We start from the raw sequence: 13,928 nt of genomic DNA on the forward strand, positions 1-13,928 counted from the left end.
GGAGACTTCCATTTCTAAAGAGATTATTCATTGTAAGAATGAACAAATTCACTTTGGAGAGATTATGTTGGGTTTAGGAGTTGGACAGTAAAACAACACACACCCATATACCTCCCATTCTTTCTTTTCTTTCTTTTTTTTTTTCAGAATCCTTTCCATCTCACAAACAAAACCCTAGGCATGAAAGACACGCCTTACCATGTCTTTCAAAACGTTGATGGATCAAGATTTTAAAAGTACATTAATTTTCTTCTATTTGTTCTTTGAATGATTAAAAAAGTACAAGTAAATTCAAACAAATGTTCCTAGAATGTTTGTTATAATGTAGCCTCCCCTTAAGTTTAAGAATAACATGTAAATGACTGTCTTTTCTACTTCACTCCAACTCTCCTTTTTCCTTTTATGCAGCAAAGACCATTATTACAACGCATTCTGAGGTGACTGTAAATGGCAAATTGATTATCTAGCATCAGGAATCCTCTAGATTATTTGGTCAGCATTTCTGCTTTTGCAAACACATTTGTGTGTTTAAGATGCCCTATTTTTCTAGCAGAGAAAACTGATTATGCGAACCAACTTAATCACCCTTTCAGTGCATTTACTAGGGCTCTGTAGAACTCAAGAATGTCATTCTGCCCTGACCTGTGTTGGCTCAATTGGTTGGGCATCATCCCACAGAGTGGAAGGTAACCAGTTTGATCCAGGTCAGGGCACATGCCTGGGTTGGGTATGAAGACAGCCGATCAATGTTTCTCTCTCACATCAATGTTTCTCTCTCTCTTTTTCTCCCTCTCTTCCCCTCTCACTAAAAATAAATAAATAAAATGTTTAAAAAATAAAGATAATAAAAAAGAATGCAACTAGTTGGTGAAAGACAAATACCATGTGATCTCTCACCTACAACAGGAATCTTATGAATGAAATAAACTAACAAACAAAATAGAACCACAGGCATGGAAACATGGAACAGATTGACAGTGACCAGAAGGGAGGGAGGAAGGGGATAATGGTGGAAAGAAGGAGAAGGGACTAGACAAAGAACATGTATGAATGACTCACAGACATGGACAATGATGTGGGAATTGACTCTGGGAGTGGGGGAAGGATGGTCAGAGAAGGGCAAGGGGGAAAATTGGGACAAGTGTGATAGAATAACAACTTTTTAAAAATCTTAAGGGAAAAAAAGAATGCCATCCTTTTGTTATATGGATGATTGGGTGTTGTAATATCCATTTTTGTTTGTTTCCTGTCTCCACAAGGCAGATCTTGTCCATTTCAATGTCATTTTAACAGTTTTCATCAATATGTCATCATTAAACTCTTTGAAAAGATGATGGAGGCTTATAGAGTATAAATCAGAGAAAATATGTAATGTGGAAAACCAAAGACTTCTATTTGTGTGTTGATAATGGGCTTACCTTGAAAGTTATTTATTATTAGTCTTATAAAAATAATTTATCAAGAAATTAGTGCCTCCAATTTTCTTAGGTGAAACAGGAATAGCTTGGCTTCCATTCCTCTCAGGACATCTCAGGTGCCTTGATTATTACAATTCTCATCATTTCACAGAAGTGTGTCAATTCTGACAAAGGTTTTTAATTTGGACAAAGTGTATCTATTTTTTTTCCTTTGTTGCTTGTACTTTTTGTCTCTTATCTATAAAACCATTGCCTAATCCAGGTACAAAGATTTATCCCTATGTTTTCTTTTAGGAATTTTATAGTTTTTATAAAAACTATTTAAGCATAGTTTTTATAAAAGCTTACATTTAGAAACAAGCTTACCCTGACTTGTATGACTCAGTTGTTTGGGCATCATCCCACAAAGGGAAAGGTCATTGGTTTGAATCCTCATCAGGGTATATGCCTGGGTTATTGGGTTCGGTCCCCCATCAGGGTGCATGTAAGAGGTAACTGCTCAGTGTTTCTCTCTCACATCAATTTTTCTCTCTCTCTTTCTGTCACCATCCACTCCCCTCTCTCTAAACATAAATAAAATATTTTTTTAAAAGAAAGAAACTTAATCCATTTTGAGTTAATTTTTTGGAATGTGATGTGAGATGGAGATCTAACTTCATCATTTTACATGTGATCAGCCAGTTGTCCTAACACCATTTATTTAAAAAATGATTTTTTTCTGTAGTGTTTCATCTGGGCACTCTCGTTATAAGTCAATTGACCATAAATGTGAGGGTTTATTTCTGGACTCTCAATTCTATTCCAGTGTTCCATATGACTATCCTTATGCCAGTACACTGTCTTGATTATTGTATCTTTGTAGTTAAGTTTTGAAATTGGGAAGAGTGAGTCCTACAACTTTGTTCTTATTTTTTTAAGATTGTTTTGGCTATTCTGAGTCCTTTTCATTTTCATACTAATTTTTGGATCAGCTTGTCAGTTTGTGCCAAAAAGGCAGCTAGGATTTTAATAGAAATGGTCAACAGAAAGTACAGAAGACACTTCTGGCAGCCAAAAGAGAGTTTTATTCATACATGGCTTGCAGGAAGACATAGTCTTCAGCATAGACCAAAAGTCTTCCTATTCTAAAGAGGAAGAAGAGGCCATAGCCTTTAAGGGCTGTGGCACAGAGAGCTGATCTTTAACAGGATTGGTTGGGACAAGCATTAAAATTTTAAGTATGTGCAAGCAGGAAGGAGGTTGGTTGGGGCTATAGGGTATCTTCAGTTTCTGGTTACTCATGGTCAGCGGGTAAAGTTATGAGATTTGGCCAAGATTGGAGTCACAAGGTATGGTCAGCAGGAGTGAGGTCACTAGGCATGGACCAATGCCTTAGGTTCCCTTTGAGTCTTCAAAATAAACTGATAAAACAAGTCTTGAGATTAAACTGACAATGCAGGAAATGCAGTTCCCCATGTAAACAGTCAGTTCAAAGTACAAAACTGTTTAGTGACTCAAGCAGGTCCAGAGATCAAATTGCAGGAAGGTCTAGATATTTGGTCACAAAATATGATATTAGAATCCCCAGAATTGAACTTTAAGTCAATTTGGAGAGTAGTACTATCTTAACAATATTAAGTCTTCCACTCCATGAACATGGGATGCCTTTTATATATTTAGATTGTGTTTAATTTTTTAACAATGTTTTATAATTATTCAAGTATAAGTTTTTCACCTCTTTTGGCAAATTTAAATTTACAAAAGGGCACTTTTGAAAAGAAAATATTTAGCTTTTCTAAGCATGTATGCCTTGGACAAACATGACAGAGGAGTTGACTTATACAATAAAATAACCTGTCAACAGTATGCCCTCAGAATTAAAAGACTGAGTACTGAAGATATAATCCTGGGTATTCCATTTACCAGCTTCAGAAACTTGAGTAAATGAACTCTTCAATGCCATTTTCATTATCTGAAAATAAACTTGTTAAAGGTAGTTATCCCAAGAGATTTTTGTGAAAATTAAGCACAGTGATACATGTTGGGTTCAAACAACTATAATTGGCTCACGTAAGCAGTTAATGAAGTTGAGTTATTGTTATGGTAGCAGTGCTTTCTTTCTTACATTCCCTCTTCCCCCAAACCACTGCTAGGGAGTCACAATTGCATTAACGATAACCTCACTACCTTTTGGTATGTTGAGGCAGAAAAAAGGCTGAGCACAACTAGTCAATCTCTTAAATACCTTGTTTTCCCATTGTTGTGTAGAGCATTTCTAGGAAGCCACCAATGTCTTCCTTACTTCATGGGACTCTGGGCTTCATTTTGTTGGTGTTTTACAGCTGGCCAGCTGGCTGGAAACTCCTCCGTTGAGATGTATCGTCAGGTACTCCTGTCTGGTTGTCGCTGTGTAGAGCTGGACTGCTGGAAAGGACGGACTGCAGAAGAGGAACCAGTCATCACCCATGGGTTCACCATGACAACCGAAATATCCTTCAAGGTAGAGTGTATGAATGTTGCTGAGAGAAGGAACTGGGGAGGTAACTCCTACTACGGAAGAAAGTCCCAGTGGTTATAATTAGGTCCACAAGCCATTAATCGTCTTTACCATTTCAGAGGCTAAAGTTCAGCTGTTTATTCATGGGTAATTGGCATCAGGTGAACTGATTTATAGTTACCAAATCTAAACAAACTGTCCTATGAAAGGCAATGCCAATTTATTTTCTATTTAGCACTCATTCTTTTTTCCTTGCATTTTATCATTGTGAAAGATAACATAAATAATACATAACAAAAAATACATGCAACTTGTACAGTTTAATGAATGGGTATAAAGTTTTCACCCATGTAACCACCACCTAAATTAAGAAATAGGAACTTTCATACCAGAACCACCTTATGTAGCCATTTCGATCAGAATGACCTCCTTACCTCCAGAATAGACTACTTTCCTGACCAATATAATGATGACTCTTTTTTCTTAAGAGCTAGCTTAAGAAAAAGGGGTCGGTACTAGCCTACATACAGCCCTGAACAATGTAGTTTTACCAATGTTTAAACATGATATAAATGAACTCTAGAATGCATTATTTTGTGGGGTTTGCTTTTTTTTTATTTTTTTTTTTTTGCTTTGTTCACTCGGTCATCGGGACATTCATCAATATTATTGTATGTATTCCTAGCTGTTTGCTTTCTAGATGATGATGATGATAATGACTATTGATAATTATCATATAATGTTTCATTCTGTGATGCTAGAATGGAATGTGCCAGCTTTTGGTACATTGATACCTAGGGGTCAAAGACCCCTGGGAACACACCTGCAGTCAAAGTTGGGTTTATTGGCTTATGTAACCAGACAGCACAGGTATCATGGGAACTGTGGTTGTCTCAGTAAAAGCATTAAGAAGACTCACAGGATTTCGACATGCATTAGGTGGAAGGAACCAGAAGCAGGGTTTTTCTGTGGATTGGGTGCTGTCAAGAAGCAGAAATAATCTTATGATTAGGTATTTTAATAAAGCTGTTTAGGAGGCAAGATTAAACAGTAACTTATAAGAATATCAACCATTCTTCTTAGCCAGGAATGGTCATCTCCCTTCTCTTTCCATTTATGGCTCCATTCTATACCATAAGGAGCCCCACATTTGTGTATTTGGACACCCAAGCCCAAATATCCAAGTTCTGTTTATACCTGCTGCAAAGAGCTATCCTCAGGAGCATAGGGCCATTTGAGTGAGGACATCTGGGGTTCTAGGAAACTAGAAAATGACCTAGAAAGGGGATATGTAGACTTTACATGCTTTCTTATATGAATTAGATTTCTCACCTCTTTGGAAGGGAATTGACAGAGAAGGACCCAAAGATAACCTTTAGAGCATAGGTCTCATGGTATGAGGTCCATTACCTGGATTGCCTGGTTCTCAGGGCAGAATTACCTCTGGGTTGCTAACTCTTGCCTTAAGCAACCAAGAAACAGTACCCAAGTGTTTGGGTAACTAAGGTAGAGTGGGGACAGGCAGTTGAAAATGGGGAGGTCAGAATGTTGAACAGTCAAAATACTGGATGAATTAGATGTTAATATCACCAAGATTGGTAACAAAGCTTTGGATGATGAAGAAGACAGTGAACCACATGCCAAAGTATTTGCTGATATGGGGGCTCAGTAGATGGCAGATATGAGGATGTGGTAAAAGCTAGTTTGGATGCTTCATGAGAACTGGATTTTGTGTTGTTTTAAAGTAAGATTGAAAAGTAATATTTCAGAAGTAGTGTAATTGAGCAAACTGTGGCCCATGCACGTAGTGCCTTGATGTATGACCGAACAATTAGTGTTGGAAAAAACAGGTTTTTATTTGCAGGGGTGAAACCTTGTGCTGGGGGGCTGGGGGGAGCAGCCTGGGAGCACTTCAGCTCAGAACCCTGTTCTCTCATGTGACCCAGTACTTTCCTTGCTCCCTACCAGGATATAAACCAAAAACAAGCCCAGTAGTTCCCCATGCCCCCATATCCTTATTTTAAGCTGGATGCACAAACAGTTCTCCAGTCCCTCTGAAAAGTACACTTGTGTACTTCAAAGTCTCCATCTTATTGCAGCAGCTTTTTCCTTTATGATTTGGGGTGTGTTGTCCTTAACCTCCATAGAAGAGTCCAGGAAAACATGTGCCATATTGCACTGGAGCCCGGAAAAGCACAAGTCCCCAGAAAGTGGCCTCTTCATAAGTCCCAAGCCCCAGGAGTCCAGGTAGAGTGTGGGTCCATGAGGCAGCAGGTCAGTGTCTCACATGGCAGAGTCCTTGGTGGCTTTGGAGTCAGCTAGAGTAAGCATGATTAGAGTAGCAGCATGCCTTCTTCCTCACAACACCAGGCCGCATGACAGAATTCTGACTATAAACAACATGGCTGCTACATTATCACAGGCAATGTGGCTGACTCCTTCATTACAAACTGAAGACCACATGGCTGAATTCTGTTCTGGCTCATGGCTTCTTCCTTATGGCTACTCCTCCTCATTTCTTTTGCTTACTTTGCCCACGTGACTCACCCCCATGGCAGACCAGCTCTTTTATAAACAGACTAGATGCTACATCATGTCTCTCCTACCTCATGGCTGCCCACCCTTCTTTTAAGACTCAGAGTTTCCTGTGTGAACTTCTATGTGGCTTCTTCCACAACAAGCTACATTTGCCAGTTCCCCATATCTTCTGCCTTCTCTTGGCTGCCATCTTCCGTAAGGGCAAGAGTGACTCAATGACACATGGGCCTCTGCCTTTCTGCCTGTCATGCAGGCACTGTACAAACCCCCAGCTACATCATGAGTCCCTGAATACTCCAGAAGTCATGTACACCTTTGCCCAGGGCAGTAGCACAGCTATTATCCAGCTACCAATTTGTCATAGTTGTGGAAGTATCTTAAGTGCCATATTGTTCCACTTCCTCTCCCTCCAACAAAGGGCTATGGGGTTGTTTTTTTTAGGACCCCCCCCCTTGGTTTGCACACCGTTTCAGTAGCATAAGTAACAACAAATTCCCAATTTTGGGCTTTTAGGCCGGGGGTACTTGCGATGTGATAAAAATAAACAGCTATCACTTGAGAGAACAGCAAAAAAGATCAAAGATTGTTAAGGAACAGCCAGGTTTCAGATGAGGTAAATGGAGGTCCTGACCAAGGGTACTAAGTTTGACAGCAATAAAAATGTGTTTGGAAATAATATCATTATCACCTTAAAATACGTTTGGTGTGTTGTATTTAGGAAATCTCACTTTTCATGATTTCTTAAACTCGAGCTACAATATAATAATTAGAGAAAAATAGCAACCTTTACTAAATTTTACAACCGAGTTTAATATGGGATTGACCTTAATTCTGATCAAAAGCTTCAAAAGTTGCTTCTGCTCTGGAGACTGAGCACTGTTAAGGTCTTTTGGTTTTCTTTAATGAAAAATCAATATTTTTTGTTTTGTTTGTATAGTCTTCCACCTCCTAGCTTCTGACATTTTGCTTTGCCAGACATCTTTCCCACCCCTAGTCTGGTTGGACTCTTTAAGAAAAAGTGGGGGACAGAGGCCCCTCGTGTGGGGTGAATGCAACTTGGGCCCATCCATCTGCTGATGGATGGAGATGACCCTGATGGAACTGTTTCTGAGCTAAGGGCCTGAGGGCCTTGTGCCTGGATCCACTGCCAGGAAAGCCCTTGCCCACTGTCCCTTCATGTGAGTTCACTTTTTTCTATTAAGTAAATTATAGTTTCTTAAAAATTTATAATCCTCAAGGTCCTTTGGATCTCTTCTAAGGCATATTTATTTCATGTGAAGCATTAACAAAAAGACCTCAGCCATCAGGTTAGCTTAGAGTGACTTCCCTTTACATTTGACCACACAAGCGATTCTTCAATCTCATCTGGAACCCCAGATTGAATGTCTACTCCTGAGCTTCAGAAGCACAACTTCTCAACTACATCCACACACTTGCTGAAAGATTGAGGGATTAAAAGACTAAATCTAGCCCAGAATACTGCCTTCTCTCTCTCTCTGCTGGAGTTTGGGATATGTGGTGAACAAAGATTAGCAGATCCATCTCCCCTGATGGTTGGTTGGTCCAGCCATGCTTCCTACTGATGTGTGTTTTGAGGATAGATCATTCTTGCAGAGATATGGTGGTAGTGATGGGCAATGATGAGTGCCAAGTATAGAAATGCCAGCCTGTTTTGTGGACAAATAGAGCAAGAATTCTCTACACCAGGACTAGGACAAGGGTGAGGCAAGTGAAGCACCTCATATGCAAAAATTGAGGAGGTGCTTACTCTCAGTGTCAGATGCAGATCTGACACCTGAGAATGTGTACAGGGACTTTGTATGAAAGGTAAGAGGAGAAATGGGGGACAAGGCCCTATGTCATCTATCCCCCCTCACTCACTCAGCTACAACTTCACTGGCCTCCTTGCTTGCTGTTCCTTGATAGCTTTTGCACAGATTGTTCCCACTGCCTTGAATGCTCTTCCCTCAGGTATCTGCATGGGTCAACACTTACCTCCTTGAAGCCTTTCTCAAACAACACCTTCTCAGTGGGGTTACTGGGACCAGCCACCATGCCCACTCTCACACTCCTGATACAAACCCTACTACTTCTTTATTTTTTTTCTTTAACCTAACATCTATTTTTGTTTAAAGATTTTATTTATTTATTTTTAGAGAGAGGAGAAGGGAGGGGAAAGAGAGGGAGAGAAACATCAGTGTGTGGTTGCCTCTCGCATACCCCCTACTGGGCACCTGGCCTGCACCCCAGACACGTGCCCTGACTGGGAATTGAACCCGTGACCTTTTGGTTCACAGGCTGGCACTCAATCCACTGAGCCACACCAGAAAGGACTCTATTTTTTCTACTTACCAGCTGGCACTTCTCACCTGGTACCACTCACTCTGTTTAATTTACTTAATTATTATGTTCCTTGTTTACTGTCTGTCATCTTCTACCAGCATGCAGGCTCCACAAAGACAGGGATCTTTGTTTTGTTCCCTCCTCTGTGCCAAGTACTTGGAAAAGAATCTGGCATTTAGTAGGTACTCAATAAATGTGTGTGTTTTTTTTAAATAAATTTTTCCATTCCAAAAAAAATAAACCAACTACAGCATAGCTTTCATTTTTAGTCTTTCTTGCCCCTGTTTATCAGATGAATGGATTTTGTCTTTCTCTATTTCCACATGTGAAATTCTATTTCCACATGTTCCAGAAGGTCTGGCACAAATAATGCCCCCCATTTTATTACAAAATCATAAGCATGTAATTCTGTAACATACTAATATACCACTCAAGCAAACCCTATAATATTTTAGGTGAAATATTCAAATTGAAACTATAAATTGTTACACCCGTGTTATTACCCTACCAACCACACTCAAGCAGATTTTACTTCTTCCAGACCCTGTATATTGAGAGTAAAAAGATTCTCCCAATATCTGGCAGTTTGGCCTACCCTGTATATTTGGACTTGACCTTCACAGGCTAATTAGACTATACTGTACAGCCATAGCATGTTTTATAGCAGGGAAATAAACTGATTGTAGAAGTTTGTCATTTTTATGTCATACAGTTTATCTGTTCTCAGCCTATGTAATCAGGAACTTCTGGGCAATATATCCCGGAAAGCGAAAGTTCCTATTGGCAGTTACCTACTATTTATTGTATGGGCCAAAATAAAAGTTTATGTTCTGGGAAAGGGGACAGACTGTAATTCAGTTTCTTTCTGGAGAGCTTTTTATTTTGCACTATAGATTTATTTATTATTTACCCCATATATCTGTCCTTCTGTTTCTTTGCCTCATTGCCTTAGCCTTTTATGGTCATGACATAGTAATTTGCCACTTGGTCTTCATTCTCTCTGCTCCCTCTCAGTCCCCTTCCTCCCCACAGGGGATACCCATCCATCTGCCCCATTCCCAAGCTGCTCCTTCTTCTCCCCCCTCAGGCAGCTACTCTGTAACCAGCAATTGGACAAGATGGGAAAATGGGTAATGTGATAACATATATGATGAAACTATATTAAATTTGAGTGTGTGGTTAAATGGAGCATTTCTGAAAATAAAGCTTCATTCACTGGGAGAAATAATAACTTAGGATGCAATTTAACTGCTACATAAATGCTCACATAAAATGGATATCAAATACACCCTGCTGTTGCCTGTCAAGGATAAAGGATTTCAAGGGCAGTTTTTCCCACCGGAGTTTAGTAATTGAGCCATATGGTTTATAGATTATTGAACCGAGTGTTAGCACTCTGAAAAATGGTTTTGGATTAATAGGGAGCAATTGCACAGTAAGGCACTTTCACATTCCTGTGTCCACTGATGGTAGCTTATATAAAGAACAAAACTTTAAAACTGTAACTATTTTTCTTATCCCGAGTGATCTCATGCACTATGCAAAGTATCTCAAAGGCATAAAAAAAAAGTCCTAAAAATGGAACTTCTGGAGTTTTCAGTTGCTCCCAATTAAAATTATTAGATGAAATTCAGTAAATGTTTTTTTTGTTGTTGTTTCAAAAGTTCATACTGGTTTCCTAAGCTGGTGGCTAAGGTTATGTTAGAGACAGGAGAGATGGCAGAGGGAGAGGATGGGAGGAAAAGAGAGAAAGGAAAGCATAGGAGCTATGAGTGCAGCTCTGGAGCTGACACCAGGGTTCCAATAGCCCTCCCATTGACTGGAGAAGCATCTGGACAGGTCCAAGCCTCTTCCTTGTGAGCAAACTGGAGATGATGACAGTGCTTACCTATTAGGGTTGCAGTCAGCATTCAAGGATGCTACCTCGCATGTGGACATTGCTGAGAAGAGTGCATGGCTCACCATGAGTGCTCTATAAATGTTAGCTACTGATATTATAATTGAAATTTAAGAAGTCACACTTTAGCTTTCTTTCTACAAATGTAATGGTTGTGGTATTATTTGTGCAAGGAGCTATTAAGTTAGGGTGAGGGCAGGAATTGAATTAAGTCATTTATAGAGGCTCTGTGTACCCTCCACACACAACCCCTGACATCTACCCCATCTTTAGGAAAAGGTCAGAAACCCAAAATAGATGGCAAATTAAACATAGCCCTGCCTTGGTGAGAGACCCCATGGGAGCTGATAAGGGGATGGCAGATGAGCTTGGAGGATCCACTGCAAACATAAGTCCTAGGTCAAGTGCACAAGACTAGAAGTGCACCACATCAGAGGTGGGAAGGAGAGAAGTAGGAGACACAAGGTAGGAAGGTCTAGGAACTGCTGGCCTGGCTGCAGTTCAGGCCACACCAGCATCTCTACTGTGGGGAGAGAACTGACCCAAAGAGCTAGGAAGACAGAGAGGCATGGATTCCCTACAAGTCTGACTGCAGGCCCAGAAAAACACTCACACTTTATTGGACAAAGATAAAGAAAAAGGCTCTTGGTGAAACAACCACTTCCTAAGGAAGAGAGTGCAGGGTTCTCACTGGTCTTCAGGCCTGACTCTTAACTGGGTTGAGTCTACAATCAAGCTTTATTATTAGAAGCAGCTGAAGCAGTTCTTAAACAGCCAAGGACAACAATCATTATCAGAAAAGTATCAAAATCTAATTATACTTTTACTTATATTTGCATTTGAAAGACTTTTAATTTTTTTGGACTTTACTATATTTTATTTTTTTAATTTTTCATTGTTGTTCAATTACAGTTGTCCCCATTTTCCCCCATTACTCCCCCCACCCAACCCACCCCCACCTCCTACATTCAACCCCCACCCCCCATTGTCTTTGTCCATGGGCTCTTTATACATGTTCCTTGATGACTCTTCCCTTTCTTTCCTGTTATCCTCCTCCACCCGCTCTGGTTACTGTCAGTTTGTTCTTTATTTCCATGTCTCTGGTTCTATTTTGCTGGTTTGTTGAGGGGGTCAATGTAAGACTCAACCTTGAATGGAAATTTCAGCCAGGAAAGTGATAAAGTTAACCAGGCCATTGTATATGGAATCATGATTCAAGCTTATATAATGCAAAATTACATTTACTTATGGTTACAATCAAGTTTTAAGCTTTACTTAAGGCAATGATAAAGACTAGTCCAGAGGTTGACAAACTATATTCTTGAGGCCACATTCAGCATGCCACCTGTTTTTGTAGATTAAGTTTTGTTGGAACATAGCCATATCCATGTGTTTACTCATTATCTGTGGCTGCTTTGAGGCTATGAAGGCAGAGTTGAATTGTTCCCACAGAAACCTTATAGGCAGCAAAACCTAAAATATTACTATCTGGTCTTTTATGGGAAAAGTCCCATAAAGTCCTTTATGACCTCTGAAATCATCAATAGAAATCTTCAATAGAAGAATAAATAGTAGCACAAGTAGATAAATATTTTTCTTCTATTAAGAATGTTAAGCATTCATTTATTTATTTGAAATATTTAGTGAACATCTAGAATGTACTTTAATACTTCCTAGGCCCTGAGGGCAGAGCAGAGGAGAAAACTGAGTGCTTATCTTCAAGAACCCTACATTCTAGTGGGGAGAAGTAGACCAATATAAACACACAATATAGCACATGGAGATATGCCCTTTAAGGCAACATAGTAAGTACTGAAGGGAAAGAGGGGCTGCAGGTGTGCCATTTTCAGCAGGGTGGTGGGAGAAAAACTTGCATCATGAGACATTTGAGCAGAGACCACTCCCAAGCCCATTATGGAAGTAAGCTTTGCTTTCAGATAAGAGTATTCCTGACAAAAGCAACAAAGATAAACAAAAATGATAGAAATGAGTGAAGAGATTAAATCTTGCTTGGTGTATTCAAAGAAAAACGAAAGAAGGTCAGTAGGCTGTATCAGGGTTAACAACGTGACAAGGAAAAGGAAATGAATTTAGAGGGAGAGCACATGCCATATGTGATAAGGAATTTGGATTTCTCTGTTACATGGAAGGCTAATGAAAACAGTTTACTCCAAGGTAGTGAACTCATCTGATTCATGTTTAGGAGCAATCACTCTGGCTGTGGTATGTAGTATAGGGGGCAAACAAGGAAGCCAGGAATGCAGTTAAAAAGCTCTGTTAGTCAGCCTCTATTGAGTTTTGCTGCAATAACAAGAAACTCCAGGATCTTGGTGATTTAGAACCACAAAGCTTTATTTCTCTCTTGGGTTGGATGTTGACTGTTGCTCTGATTGATGTTGCCTTCAATCTGCATAGAAAGAATAGCCCCAGTCTGTAACATCACAGGACTCATTGCAGGGAAAAGAGAACTACATGGTGGCTCTTGAAGACTGCTCAGCAGCAGAACATGTCACCTGCACACATATTTCATTGACCAAAACACACACATGCCATGCCTGTTATCAACAGATGTCGCTGGAAGGGGAAGTGGAATGTGAGAATGATGATAAAATCTACTGCAGTAGTTAATGCAAAAATTTTTGGTAGAGGTGCTGAGATATGGCTATATTCTGAATATATTTTGGACAGGATTGCTGATGAATCAAAAGATATGAGAGAAACAGACATCAAGAACAGCTCTAATGTGTCTTACCTTTAACTGATACAACAGGGCCAAACTTACAAAACACAAAATCTAGCCCCCCGCTCTTGACACTTACCATGCATTTCCTTTATATCTACTCTCAATTCTTTTGAGGGCTCTGGTTTTAGGTGGTTAAGCTCATTAGCTGGAGGAGAAATGCTGCAAAGGTTAAGAGCATAAACTCTAGAGTCAAACTTTTCTGGGATTTCCTGGATTCTCCTATCTGTGAACCTGGGCTAATTGGTGAATATCTTGAGCCTCCATTTTATAATCTTTAAAATAGTGGCTACTATTTTTCTTATAATATGTTTATAGCATGAGATATGTGTCTGGAACATAATAAATGCTCATTTAATAGTACCTCTTTTTAAAAATACATATTTTATTGATTATGCTATTACAGTTGTCCTATTTTCTTCACCTCTTTATACCCCTCTTTGCTGTACCTCCCCCCCACCATCATTCCCAAACCTTAGTTCATGTCCATGTGTAATATATTTAAGTTCTTTGGCT

The 13,928-nt window shown here is 39.5% G+C and overlaps 1 protein-coding gene across 2 annotated transcripts in view; it reads left to right on the forward strand.

Moving 5' to 3' along the window:
• PLCB1 (phospholipase C beta 1) overlaps nucleotides 1-13,928 on the forward strand; it is a 651,009-nt gene that overhangs the window by 482,796 nt on the left and 154,285 nt on the right. For both annotated transcript variants that reach the window (XM_045832721.1, XM_045832722.1), the window contains exon 11: nucleotides 3,740-3,897. In XM_045832721.1, coding sequence (XP_045688677.1) covers nucleotides 3,740-3,897 — 158 coding nt within the window. The remainder of the gene's footprint in view (nucleotides 1-3,739; nucleotides 3,898-13,928) is intronic.

Source organism: Phyllostomus hastatus, unplaced genomic scaffold (genome assembly GCF_019186645.2).
Source record: "Phyllostomus hastatus isolate PE091 unplaced genomic scaffold, TTU_PhHast_1.1 phas_contig_17, whole genome shotgun sequence".
Taxonomy (NCBI): domain Eukaryota; kingdom Metazoa; phylum Chordata; class Mammalia; order Chiroptera; family Phyllostomidae; genus Phyllostomus; species Phyllostomus hastatus.